Raw genomic sequence first — 13,123 nt, 5'->3', positions numbered from 1 at the left:
ACTCTTTATTTATGCCCCACTGATGCACATGTGAGTTCCTGCAGAGGAACTGAAAGCTTCTCACCACAGCTCACGTAGTCGCACATGCACAGACAGAACTTCAACATCACGGAAATATTTCTGACATAGAAGATGCAAATATTATTTGTCTAAAGCAGATTATTTGTCTTTTATCTATTTCTCAAAATTTCAGTAGACTGACAACACAAATATTTTCTTCTTTCTCTCCTTTATTTCATCAGAATTCCCACGTCTCGCCGGCCTTTCAGTTTTTTGTGCCAATCGGAGCAGGGACAGGACTTCACCTGTCGTCCTCCATGTTTATCGGCCAAACAAACGACAAGAGAGCTTCACCAGAACTGTCAGCAGACGAACAACTGGCCTGCCGCTGGAGGAAGGTAGGAGCCACACACTGGTGGAGAGAAGAGTGCCTTTTCTTCTTTGTATTAACATTTAAATACTGGACACTTTTCTGTCGCCAGTGCCACCTGTTGTTTGACTCTCTTCAAGACCTGGTGGACCACGTTAATGATTTCCACGTCAAGCCTGAGAAGGATTCTGGGTACTGCTGCCACTGGGAGGGCTGCGCCCGCAAAGGCAGGGGTTTCAACGCTAGGTACTGACAACAGTACTGACAACAGTACTGACAGAAGCTGTGATGATAGGTGACAGGGTGAGATGACATAAATAACTACATTTTTGTGTGGTTTCAGGTACAAGATGCTCATCCACATCCGCACGCACACAAATGAGAAACCGCACCGTTGTCCAACCTGCAACAAAAGCTTTTCACGCCTCGAGAACCTGAAGATACACAACCGCTCACACACAGGTCAGAGCAGAAGCACATGGCATCACAACTAAACCCACTGATGAGTTCTTAGGATTTTCTATTTCCACTTTTACTTGTTAAAAGATATTTTATTATTGTGGGACATGTAAGAGATAGGGTTAAAATTCAGGATCTCCTAAACTTGGCTGTTGATTATTATCTTTTTCTACGTGATACGCCTGCTGATACCTGACGTATTGTTTACTCTGGACAAAACACTGGAATCCTCTTTCTCCCTGCAGGTGAGAAGCCCTACATCTGTCCGTACGAGGGTTGTAACAAACGCTACTCCAACTCCAGCGATCGCTTCAAACACACACGCACACACTACGTGGACAAGCCTTATTATTGCAAGATGGTGGGCTGCCTGAAGCGCTACACAGACCCCAGCTCTCTTCGCAAGCACATCAAAGCCCACGGTCACTTTGTGGCCCAGGAGCATGGCTCCCCAGGTGGAGTGGGCTCTCTGCTTAAGGGCAGTCAGAGCGGAGGGTTTGTGGGTGGAGGGGGTAAAGATCCAGAGCTGTCTTATCTGAGCGGAGCCCACATTTTCATCCCTGGGGCTGCGGCTGCTCTTCTGGGAGGCCACGCTCTTCAGGGTCTGAGTGGATCCATGCCCCTGTCTCCTCTCAGCCCTCGGCCCTTGGACCTCAGCTCAGTGGGCTGTCCCAGCTCTCCCGCTGGCAGCCTAGCAGGGACGTCCATCCTGTCCTTCAACGGCTCACCCTTGGGCTTGGCAAAGTCGCCTCTGCTCTCCCCAGCTTTTCCCACCTCAGCCCTGGGCCTGTCGATGGTGCCGATGCTGGGGGCCGCCGCTGAGCGAGGCCTTCAGAGTCAGCAGGTCAAAAAGGGCCAGAGGGAGGAGGCTGAGAGTGAGGTGACCAGAGGGGTCCTGAACCTCTCCACTGGAGGGTCACATGATCCCCTGTCATGGGTGGTCATCCCTCCAGGCACTGTGGTGCTGAAGCCAGCTGTGGTCAACTGATGCACACACACTTATACACTTTTACACACACACACAATCACACAAACATTCCAGAAGAGCTCAGGGGGTTGGGGTATGAGGCTGAGGCCATTATGAGGGTACGGGTCGTCAAAGGTAATGGGGATTGACTTTCACAATCAAAACCAAGACAATGCATTTAAAGGAAAATTTCTCGCTTTTTTTCAACAATGGCTATGTTTTTTTGAGGTCACGATCATCTGGTAGGAAAATACAAATAACTTTGTCCAGTGTGGACCATTCTACTTTACTGGTAACATGTCAGGCTTTCAACTTTTTTTGTTTGAGAATATGCTCAAAATGTCATTACAAATACTAAGCAACAGGAACCAGCCATTACTAAGACACGGTGTTGTGTGTTTAAACCAGTTCTTCAGGAGAATCATATCCAGTCATACACCAAATCTGGGCAACTGTTTACAGAACAGTCAGTCAGTCAGTGTCTCCCATGTCCAGGGATAAAGCACTGGTTTTCAATCTATGGTACCTGCATTTCCAGCATTTAAAATCAGCACAGATCAGACAATTCTCCGCCAGAACTTTTCTTTATTAGCAGAAAAAAAACTACACCTCACAAAATGTTGTGTTACAACGCAAGCCTCTCGGATTGTTGGAATCCAGAGAGGCCCAAGAACTCTGTCTAGAAACATGTACGATTTGGCTCTTTGTCTCTAATTTTATACTCGACTCATTCCTGTTTGCTGGTACCGTGAACAAGGACCATGAACGTAGCGTCTCAGTCTCTTAGTGCTCTGTGTTCTTACATAAGCCCTGATTCACTTTTTAGTATTTATGAGACTCTCCTTCATTGACAGCGTTCCTCCAGCTCCTCAGTGAGGCAGAACCTCCACTGAAACTTAACGACGCACTCACAGTTGGGCTAACGCTAACACAGTATCAACGTTCTCCAGGGTTGATTTTATTTTTCTTTTCCAATTTATGACTATTATTTTTCACAGGCTTTCGTGATGAATATGATTCTGACAGACTTGCTCTTCCAGAGCAGGTGAACTCAGACTGTGTCCGACACATTGTCCACAAGGACAATCTGAGACATGTGACTCAAACACAGCACTTAACAGTTGGTTATTCTATTGAAACCTCATTCTTTGCTGCTAATATTTCAGCTTCTCCGCTGTTGCATCCAACTTGGAGAAAGCACTTTCTGACAATCTGTGTGTGGAGGGTGACCAACGACACCACGCTGGTCCACCAGGGTGTGGCCCAGGTGGGCAGACTAGGGGCTTGTAAGGCACAGAGCAGACAAACGGTGATAGCATCAGTCACCTGACAATGATCAATCATAAGTTCCACTTTTACACAAGTGATATTCGAGCACTAGTGTGTCTGGCTCCCCCCTCTGGTCGTACAGTGTACAGGACATCCTTCATGCCGTTTCCAGAGCCACTTCTAGCTCCTGGACTGTCCAGCTGCTTTTCCCTAATTAAATCAACACAGCAGGTTTATGTATGAAAGGGCCACTGTGGCGATAAACACTAGTGTGTTGTCGCCTCAAGAAGTGACCCGACCCCAAACCAGCTGTGAAAAGCAGGTGGCGTCTAATCCAAGGCCAGCTCGCTGCAGGTCGGGGGAAGTTATTTCCTCACAGTTCAACTGCTCTCATCCTGTGCCAGAAGCTCCAGGAGAGACCAGAGTGATGGATGGATGTACATTGTGGCACAGAGCGGGGGGCGGGGGTTAGATGATGCACTTAATGCCACATCCAGGTGGACTGAGGAAGAAGCCACACTTTTACAAAACTGCCTCATTTTACTCTGTCCTAAATGTTTTCAAAAACAAGGAAGAAAACAAAAGACATATTTGACTTTTGAGGAAACTTCTCTCATGACTCACGTGTAATCAGGTAACAATGCACTTACCACAGTCTATATTCCCAACATTCAAAACAAGACAATGTTAATGCTAAATCAAGTACTTTACTCCTTTTTTTTTTCATTTTTCTGCTTGGTTCAGTTTGGCTGTGGACTCCTCCCAGACCTGGGTTCCTCAGAGCTAATGTATGTATGATGTTGACTGTTATCTCCACAGAAGAGAAAGAGGGGATCTGGTGAGGAGGACAAGGAGGACAAACTAGGAAGACAAGGACAAAGCAAATACTTCTTCTCCTCCTCCTCCATCTCCTCTTTCCATGTGTTTAGTTGATGGTTTTGCTTTTTCACTACACAGTCTTAGAACATCATTAGACTCTAGTTAATGCTGTGTTATATTTGTCATTATGTGTTTTTTTTTGTTTTGTTTTGTTTTTTGCAATTGTTCAGACGAGACATTTATGATGTTGAAGTTGCTTATTGTGTTTGTTCAATGGCTGCTCTGTGTTCAGCTTTCTGCTGCTGACAGTGAGTCTCTGGGAGGTGAAGGACGGAGGAAAACAATCAAACAGAAATTGTTTATCTGTTTGACCAGGTGTACAGTCCATATAGAGCTAAATACGTAAGAAAAAGTCTGTCGCTGTGTTTGAAATCTAAGATCTGATTTTTTTTTAGTTAGCTCTCTTGAAATAGCACACAGATTGTTTCAGTCCGTCACACTGTGGTCTGAAGGAGAAAACTTGGCAACAGATGCTTGGATTTAGGTACTTGTTGCATTGATGTGAATTCTGGTTTATGTGATCAGATCATGTTAGAAATATTGTTGGCATTGACTGATCAGAGGCCAAAGAGTTGGAAACCAATGTCATGTGATGACATCACACTGCTCAGTGACAATCACGATGGCTGCGTATTTCTGCAGGTTACCCAAGGCATAGGAGGAAATGTTGAAATGTATGGATCACATTAATGAAACATGTAATCAGATCTAAAGATTCTCAATATGGCAAATAATCGACCGACTGCTACAATACAGTGCTGAAAAAGTTAACTTACACACCGTGATACTGAGTCCAAGGTTGTTTTCAGAGTTTTAAAACAGCCTCGGTTTTAGAGTCAACTTAACAAAGCATCCAGAAACTGAACTGTGAAGTAGTGGATACGGCTTTGCAGGGAGAGTAAGAGACAAAAACAGAAAGGAAGGCTTTGGAGGGAGAGTAAGAGACAAAAACAGAAAGAAGTGACTGACTGATTGGACGAGAGACAGAGGGGCAGAGGAACATGAGGAGGAAAAGTGCCAGCAGAGGAAAAGAGGCAGAGGACGGTTGTGCTTTGCAGCCGCTCTCCATCTGGCCGCCCACTCAGCAAATGGTCCTCACAGTTCTGCAGTCACAGAGCTGAGCTGTGGCCAAAGTGGCAGCCGCTCACAGAAATACCAGCCTGCAGAAAACTGGACCACTGAACTCCATCTGCCCCTTGGGTTTTTTCTTCTTTATTTTTTTCTACAGACTGAATCCCAAATGTTGTGCTCCCCTACCTACCAACCACAAGGCTTCTTAAAAAAAAAAAAACAGAGCTGCATTCCAGCATCACAAACAAGCTGTAAACAAAAGCAAATGTGGTTCTTAGTGACGGACCACAGACTCACAGCAGAGACTCTGTCAGTACCTCAGCTCCTGCCTCAGTAATCAGTCTTCATTCACCTTAGGCACACAGCCTGACTCTATTTTAGGGCTTCGGTATTGAACCAAATCACCACTGTGAGTGGACAATCCTGGTCCAGTGATGTCATCAAAACAGGTGTTACATAGACTAGACATGGTTTCTGTGGCAACAGCTAACCCACAGATGCGGCGGCTCTCCTCCGCCTCCTCCGTTTCCTCTTTGTTTGTCCCTCTGTTTCTCTGTTGAGACTCACCACGTCGGCAGAAAGCTGAACAACCACGACACAGACCCTCCCAGGGTCGACATCTTTTAATATAAAGTAAGCTCTATGACGCATTAACCCTTTGAGCTAAGAACTGTAACAAACTGCACTTTTGCACCCTCAAAAAAAATTGTAAGAACAGACAAGGTGAGGCTGTAGTATCCCAGCTCACTGTAGCTCAGTCAGTTTGAAAAGACTTTGATTGGAAGTCTGTCATTGGATGCTTCTAAAGTAATCCACAGTCATTGGTTTTAAAGAACCATGGCTTCATGAAAGTGGAACAGAAAACCTGAGGCCAGGGTTTTTGTATCTGGGTGACATGGACTGAAGTGCCACAGTCTTGCACAAAGGGTTAATGACAAAAACTATGGCCACTCAAGGCTTGATCCAACCTATGTTTCTTTGCACATTTGTCAGATAATATGTCAGTATTTGAAATTTTCCAAGTGCCTTTTTATTGTTGGTAAAAAGATTAAAAGTTACAATCTATATAAAAAAAAGATTTTATGAAAATATATTTTTCCTGGCATCATGTTCGGTGGTTGAACATGCACAACTTTGGAGTTGTAATAGTCTATTGGTACAACATAGCGGTGTTCTCCTGTTTTAGAGGAATTTTATTACGATATTGATAATAATGTCAATGAAAAGAGGAAAAGGTTTAATAAAGTTGCATTTGATACAAGTTGTGTTTTCATTTTTGTTCCAGAGCTGAACACAATACACACATGAAAGCACAAAGGGATGTGTCACAGGTCACAGACTACAACCTTCAGACTGAAAGTCAAGGTCATTGTTTACCCCTGGAAATAAGGACACAAAGTCAAGTCAAGGACAAAGGAGACATTTATTGGTGATAATTTACAGTAGAGGGGAAAAGGAAAGACAGGGAAAACCTCATTATAGTTCATGTTTCTGGGCTCTGCTGTGACTGATTCTGTTGTTGTTGTTGTTGTTGGTTTGACTGAATACTTAGTTCCTCTTCCAGACGTTCTTTCGCTCGTACCACCTAAAAATGTAAAAAAAAATATTAAAGGTTATAGGTCAAAGGAAACTAGAAATACACAATGTGGGAAAAAAAAATCAAGATCTATCTTCTTTTGCTCTGCAGTTTAAATATTTGAATTAAACACATCACTTATTAGTCAGGATAACATGCAGACTAAAGATTCAAAATGTATTTATTTGTTAAAATTAAAGGAGAAAATGTATTGTTTTGTTGAGCTGAATAATTGAAAAGGACATGAGGACAGATGGTGTGTTTACCTTTGACTGTAGATAAAACGAACCACCCACTGATTTATCATTAACTTTAAAAAGATGATCATAGTTCTGAAAGAGAAAAAACATTTGTTACAAATACATTTCATCTAATATTTAAAATAAAGGTTACACTGACAGCAGATTACTTAAGGCACAGACAGAAATGTTGATGTACAGATCAAATTAATGAAACATTTAATCAGAGTCAGATTATACAGCATAGTATACAGTACACACACAAAACAAGGCCTGGTACCCAATTTTACATTTCTCTGTATTTTATTTGTTACCTTTTGAATCTCCTCAGGAGTGAGAGTTGAAAGATTAAGGATTTTCTGGGCCTCCTGCAGGTCCATCCCAGTGATGCTGGAGGCTGCAGCCGACTGCTGACCTGCGGTGCCCCTGGCTCGTGCTGCTGCTTGACTGGCTGTGATGGAGAACAGTTGAAATGTCAAACACAAATATAAAAGAAAGAAAATCTGCAAACACTGAGTAGTATTTGTTAATGAATAATATATCTTACATATGAGGAGACTCATACCTGAGTTGCATTAAACAGTACATAGCAAGTTTTATCACTTGGTACCACTGAATACTCATCATTTATTATTTAAAGTTTTTTCTTAACAAACTAACTTTCTTCTGGCTCTGTGAATGCTAACATCTTGAGCATCTTTACCATACCTGCATACTCTTGTTGTAAAGCTCGAGCAAAAGCTCTTCCCACCACCTGTACTCCCATCACAATAATCTGAGCAAGATATTTAGCCTGTAAAAAAAAGAGACACACGATCAGGAGCAGCACTTCCTTAAAGTGACATTTAACAGTGACATGATGACGTCTGAAAAGCCTAAAAAAGACAAAGTGACATTGACTTCATTTTATTCTTGTTAATAGACCGTATCTGTCTGAGTCTGTAGTCAAGTTAGCAAAGAGAACAGCTAAACCTCTCCGTAACGTCTTCCACGGTTTTACGACGGGTGGAGAGTTTCTAGAGTTCTTGTATTTTTTTATTTGGAATATGGACTGTTCTATTACAAAGTCCTGACAACCAGAATGTGCAGCCTTACAGTGCCAATATTTTACTGCTCTTACCAAAGTAAGAGTGTTTTTACACAAGACTGAACTACACTCATCCACGACTATACTCGCACCCTCGTATATTAACTTCACTCTAATCTAATACTTTACATAAATATACCCGAGTGAAGAGGACACATCTGTCTGTTGGAATAACTGAACATTCAAATACGTCACACACTTGCGACTCAACAACAACCATATAATACTAATGGCTACCGCATCTGTGTTGTTGTATTTAAATGAATACAAAGGAAAAAAGTATATATTCTTACCATTTGATGTGGTTATGGCAGTTCCAGTGCAGCTCCTGCTGTCTCACATGTACGTCAATGAAGGTTAGTCCAGGGGTTAAAGTTCAAGGAAGCGCAACGAACTATAGCTGAGGTAATCTTGTCGCCGACTAGTGGTCTGGAGGTCGAACTGCAGATTGTGCCACAAATTTTTAGTAGATTAAACACACCTAGCTATTAATAATAATAATACTATTAATATAATAATATTAATATAACTATTAATACATGACTTGTTTATTGTTAGTTTATGTATGCTGAATGGTTTCCATTTATAATAATCCTTATTACACACAGACACTCAGAGAGGCTGTAATGTGACTGAGAGCTGCATTTTGACACTTTTAATGACATTAGGACAATATTGAAAATCCTCCCACATACATCACTTCTTACTTGATACAAAAACAATGCATCCTTTGCTCCTCATATAAAAAGGAAGTTCTTTTAAAAAGAGAGAGACAGAATGCAAGTGAATACAGTGTAAAATGTTACAAAGATGTTTGAGAATCACAGGCACATACGTATAATTCATACAGTTCACTCTGCACAAGCACTGATGACATCTGATGTAAACAACTGTAAATTAATCTGGATTAAAGTTGATTAAAGATAACATGGTTCTAGCCCTGCTTGGAAAGAACGCAACACAACTATTATGGCTGCATCGTGAGATTCAATACTGTTCCATTTATGTTAATTTTTATGAATACTTACTACTAGGAAAGAGCTGTAGTAGAAGTAAAACATTTAATAAAAAAACATCCCCAAAATTGTATTACACAGAGAAAAATGCATATTTAGAATCTGACATTCCATTTCATCCATAATTTACCCGCACATATACATAACAGTAAATGCTCAAACCCAACTGGCACTAAGAGAAGTTACATATTTATGGAAGAAAAAAAAACAAGAAATAAGGAATGTAATTAATAGAAATTCCAGTTCATGGCCAAACATGAGCACTGGTGACCCTGTGGTATCCTCTGTTTTTGCTGCTGAAGGCTTCAACATTTTACAGTTACAGTGTGTTTCACCTGAACAAACAGGAAGACGTGGTGTTTATAAGTCCTACAATTTTTCACAACATCACTTTATTATTACTGGGTTTTTTTTCTAGATGCACATGGACTAGAGAGAAGTGAACGGTCTGACGCTGAGGTACATTCTCACATATAACAAGTTTGTGCACAATCTGTTTTTTATTGTGTGTAAATCACACTAATCTATCACCAATATAAACCTAAATGAAACTAAGACACCCATCTTCCAGTTAAAAAAAACCCTGATTTATAGTCAGTGTGTCCCAGTCTGATGTCTGTTCTTATTTCAAAGGGGTGATTTAGCAGAGAGCAGAAGTATTATTGCTGTGATTGCCTGCAGTTGTATCCTCTCACCCTGACTGGAACTACACTGCCCTTTATATTTACGTCTGATTGTGCATAATTTTGTTACATAGGGGATCAGAGAGTGAGAGTTGGGGCAGGTTTCACCTAAATATCACCATCACCATGGCATGATTTGATTGTTGAAAATGCGTTGATATAAATGTGAGTCACTCTTTACATCACAAACACATTATAAACAGACAAGACTCCGTGTTCACATTGTGCTGTTAGTTATTGTATCATCATTATTATTATTATAAAGAAGTAGGCTAGGATGGTGTTTCAAAGGGCATCTATAAATGGCACTGTTTCACACACATGGCAACATGAAGACTGGCCTCTCCACAATGTTGTTGGCACCAAAATCAAACTAAAGACCAGAGGTCTCCTTTAGTCGTCCTGGGAAACAGAGAGGACAGAAAGGACAGAGGGACAAATAATGTAAAGCTTATTGTGACTAAATATTTATTTTACATAAATCTAAAAAAACCCCACCCAGGTTATCTAACATTTTTTATTTTATAGGTATTTATAGCTACATGCTGTGTGCAAGTACATTTAAGAAATACAGGCCACTGTGTTTAAATTTACTTCATAATATATTTACTTTTTTAAGAACAATGTTATCCTATCTATTACAGTCACTCACCCACTCGTCTTCATCCACGCCCTCAAAAGACTCCTGTGGCAGTGGGTCATCCATGTTCCCCAGCTTGGCCACCATGGCACTGAGCAGCTGAGTGACATGTTCACAAGTTAAAGGTCCAAACATGTCTTTACTGTCCCAAAGCTTAGCACAACACAACACAATATCTGTATTAGAAAAAATTTAATTTTTAAGTTTTTTTTCACCTCCTCTTTCTTCTGGTTTAGTTTTTTTTCACCTCCTCTTTCTTCTGTTCATCAGTCTTCTCCTCCAGGTAAACGGATGAAGGAAGGTATTTCCGGACTGGAGCTTCTTTTGGGGCTTCACTCGCTGACAACACCACCACGGAAAATCATATTCATATATTTTTTACATCATTACATACTGTTCAGATGAGCATCTATATTAATTATGCAGTTTCAAAATGATTATTTTAAGGGTTCCTTGTTGTGTATCCTGACCTGGAGTCATGTCTTTGGGCTTCAGGCTCATCTTCTTGTGTTGTCCATTGATGCCTGACAGCCAGGCCGAAGCGGTCAGAGCTGGTTCCCACCACACTGCTGTATCAGTGTAAACATCGTCCTGGAAAAACTCTTTCTGAAGTGTGGACACACAGAGGCAGTGTTCAAATCGAATTAAATAAGAACCTTTCATTGTCTTATATGTTTCTTATTATGTTTTAAGTGATTTTAACTGGTGAGATGCAGTACTTACAGATGTCCTGTAGGGGGTAGTATTGACTCACCTTTACACGAGGCACTCTGAAGGCCACTGGCTCTACGGAGGTCTTGGTGAGCATCAGACCCACAGCTATCTCCACGTCACGCACGTTACACTCCGTCTTTGGTAAAAAGGTCAGACCCTGGGAATCAACCAAAATTAGTAAAAACTTTTTTAAAACAAACACAGAGACTAAAGGTACTAAGAACATGTTATGATCTTGTTTTTTTAAAAGTAATATTTTACATACATACACACTCGTCATCAAATGTCAAAAAAGAAACAAGTGTCAACTGTCCTCAGCTCAGTACCTTATGAGGCTGAGGGCAGTTAAAGCTGCTGCAGTCCATAAAGTAGGGCTCTTCCTGGACAATCTCATAAATGTAGACTCGAGTGTCACCCTAGAAAACAAAACAAAAAATACAACATATGCATATTTATATGGGTGAAACACTGTGCTGTGTGAAATAGTTTTTTTTTTAAACATGTCAGGTTTGATCAAATCTTAATCTCTGATCAAACCCCTATCAGATTAAACGCTGACATCAGCGTAGCCTGAGATCTCTGACTGTGTTCACTTACTTTCCCAGTGAGAAAGACCACACTGGTGTCGGGGTCATAGAAGGGAATGAGTGTCGAGGGTGAGACGTTCATGTTGGTAGTGGCCAGAGGTCCAGAGGACAGAGAGTCTGCAGAGTGCAGGGACATCTGTCTCTGGCTGAGACTGCAACACAGGACGAGACAGACAAGGACAACCGTTTATTTCTGACTGTGTCTGTGCAGCAGTGCGACGATAACACCTGAGGTAAACACACTTGTCAAATCCAGTCACCAGCAGGAACTTCCCATCACAGACCCACAGGATCCGAGCTCCTCTGTGGCCCTCAGGCCCCGGGCCTTCCTACAGTTTATATTTAAGAAAACAAATAAATGTTAAAAGCAGATTTAATCAAACTGGAGTTTTTGCTCAGAGACTGTAACTCAGATATGAAAATATAAATGCATGAGATTCCTGGTTTAACAGATACTGAATCTCCCCTCATATATGCAGGCTACAGTTGTTCGTACCTTCACGGGTGCAGTGGACTTTCGAGGGTCATAAATGCGGACCTTCCCGTCTTTGCACACTGTGGCCAGTAGCTTCCCATCTGGGCTCCACGCTAGTCCAAAAATCTGACCATTCAGCAGAAATGACTCACATTAGGTCGTTGGAATGGAAGGAAATGCATGAAATGACGCGCTCTACTTCTACTGACCTGGTCTTCATGTCCTTTGAGGACTTTGACCTCCTCTCCACACTCCAGGTCCCACAGTCTGACGGTGAAGTCGTACGATGAAGACACCAGGAGTCCACTGGCCAACGGGTGGAACTTGATGGAGTAGATCTTCTCTGTGTGGCCTGTGAAGGATCACAGCGGTTGTTTGTCAACCAAACTTTCACTTCACTGTTGGTAATGACTGTGCAGTGATTCTGTTTGTGTTCTGGTCGGTGTTCTACCTTGTAGTACCATCTCAGGCTCAGTCAGAATCTCCTTCAGTCCTCCCTCTGGAACCTGCCACACTCTGATCTTAGCATCGTCCCCAGCTACGGCAGACACAGAGAGGGACACTGACTTTTTTGGACAAATTCATTTTCACAAAGAGTCCTGGACATACGGGTGTTTTCGTCACTCACCCACAGCGAGCCTGTGTGTGTCAAAGGGGTCCCAGGTCAGGTCGGCCACATTGACAGAGTTCTGGATGGTGGGCATCGATGTCTCTGGCAGCCTGCCGGGCTGAGAGCGCTGCAGACAACGATGCAAGAAGTCACTTTGACACATTTGTGTAACAGTCTTTTACATAATCACTTTGGTACAGAAGAATAATAAACCAGCCAGCTGCTGCTGCTGCTCTACCTCCAAGATGGCGATCTGTCCTCCAGAGATGGACAGAGGAACCGCCACACGTTCACGGTTCACACAGAAGCCGTCACACTCTCCTGGTGTGGTCAGGTTCAGGCAACGTATGTTGGTGATGTGCGTGTCCTTGTGCATTAATACACCCTGGATGTGTCGGAACTTGGAGGTTGGACCTGGAAGACAGATTCTGGAGCGTCTAAATCACCATGGCAACCAACAGTGGATCGACCTTTGATCCAC

General features: G+C 42.2%; 3 protein-coding genes across 5 annotated transcripts in view; 1 reads left to right on the top strand and 2 right to left on the bottom strand.

Annotated features, from left to right (window-relative positions):
• The window catches only part of glis2b (GLIS family zinc finger 2b), a 22,813-nt gene extending 18,331 nt beyond the window's left edge, over positions 1-4,482 (top strand). For 2 of the 3 annotated variants that reach the window (XM_017040822.2, XM_025064367.1), the window contains exons 4-7: positions 243-398; positions 483-616; positions 714-832; positions 1,075-4,482. In XM_017040822.2, the coding sequence (XP_016896311.1) occupies positions 243-398; positions 483-616; positions 714-832; positions 1,075-1,817 (1,152 nt within the window). In that variant the 3' untranslated portion in view covers positions 1,818-4,482. The remainder of the gene's footprint in view (positions 1-242; positions 399-482; positions 617-713; positions 833-1,074) is intronic. The other variant, XR_003052407.1, reaches the window with a different exon arrangement.
• A 1,937-nt stretch (positions 4,483-6,419) lies between these two features.
• Positions 6,420-8,348, bottom strand: pam16 (presequence translocase associated motor 16). The gene is made up of 5 exons (XM_008329876.2): positions 8,211-8,348; positions 7,539-7,623; positions 7,145-7,281; positions 6,858-6,923; positions 6,420-6,600 (listed from the first exon to the last, which is right to left on the bottom strand). Exons 1-5 carry the CDS (start codon positions 8,211-8,213, stop codon positions 6,499-6,501), a joined length of 393 nt encoding a protein of 130 aa, XP_008328098.1. The 5' UTR covers positions 8,214-8,348; the 3' UTR covers positions 6,420-6,498.
• Positions 8,349-8,544: 196 nt separating this feature from the next.
• Positions 8,545-13,123, bottom strand: part of coro7 (coronin 7) — an 88,536-nt gene continuing 83,957 nt past the window's right edge. The window contains exons 16-28 of the mRNA XM_025064370.1: positions 12,881-13,056; positions 12,661-12,769; positions 12,484-12,570; positions 12,242-12,384; positions 12,054-12,158; positions 11,801-11,886; positions 11,568-11,709; positions 11,297-11,386; positions 11,011-11,127; positions 10,727-10,862; positions 10,504-10,595; positions 10,269-10,355; positions 8,545-10,018 (exon numbers count right to left, since the gene is read on the bottom strand). Coding sequence (XP_024920138.1) covers positions 10,010-10,018; positions 10,269-10,355; positions 10,504-10,595; positions 10,727-10,862; positions 11,011-11,127; positions 11,297-11,386; positions 11,568-11,709; positions 11,801-11,886; positions 12,054-12,158; positions 12,242-12,384; positions 12,484-12,570; positions 12,661-12,769; positions 12,881-13,056 — 1,379 coding nt within the window. The 3' untranslated portion in view covers positions 8,545-10,009. The remainder of the gene's footprint in view (positions 10,019-10,268; positions 10,356-10,503; positions 10,596-10,726; positions 10,863-11,010; positions 11,128-11,296; positions 11,387-11,567; positions 11,710-11,800; positions 11,887-12,053; positions 12,159-12,241; positions 12,385-12,483; positions 12,571-12,660; positions 12,770-12,880; positions 13,057-13,123) is intronic.

The sequence above is a fragment of the Cynoglossus semilaevis genome, chromosome 17 (assembly GCF_000523025.1).
Source record: "Cynoglossus semilaevis isolate Cse_v1.0 chromosome 17, Cse_v1.0, whole genome shotgun sequence".
Lineage (NCBI taxonomy): Eukaryota > Metazoa > Chordata > Actinopteri > Pleuronectiformes > Cynoglossidae > Cynoglossus > Cynoglossus semilaevis.
The sequence above is the reverse complement of the archived record's forward strand: the minus strand, read 5'-3'. Positions and strand labels throughout refer to the sequence as shown.

What these genes read in the sequence shown, in the direction of transcription:
- pam16 (XM_008329876.2), bottom strand. An exon ending in TTTACAACAAGAGTATGCAG is followed by an intron (nt 7,282 to 7,538) that starts GTATGGTAAAGA and finishes TCTCCATCACAG; the next exon opens with CCAGTCAAGCAGCAGCACGA. An exon ending in CGTTTTATCTACAGTCAAAG is followed by an intron (nt 6,601 to 6,857) that starts GTAAACACACCA and finishes TTACATTTTTAG; the next exon opens with GTGGTACGAGCGAAAGAACG.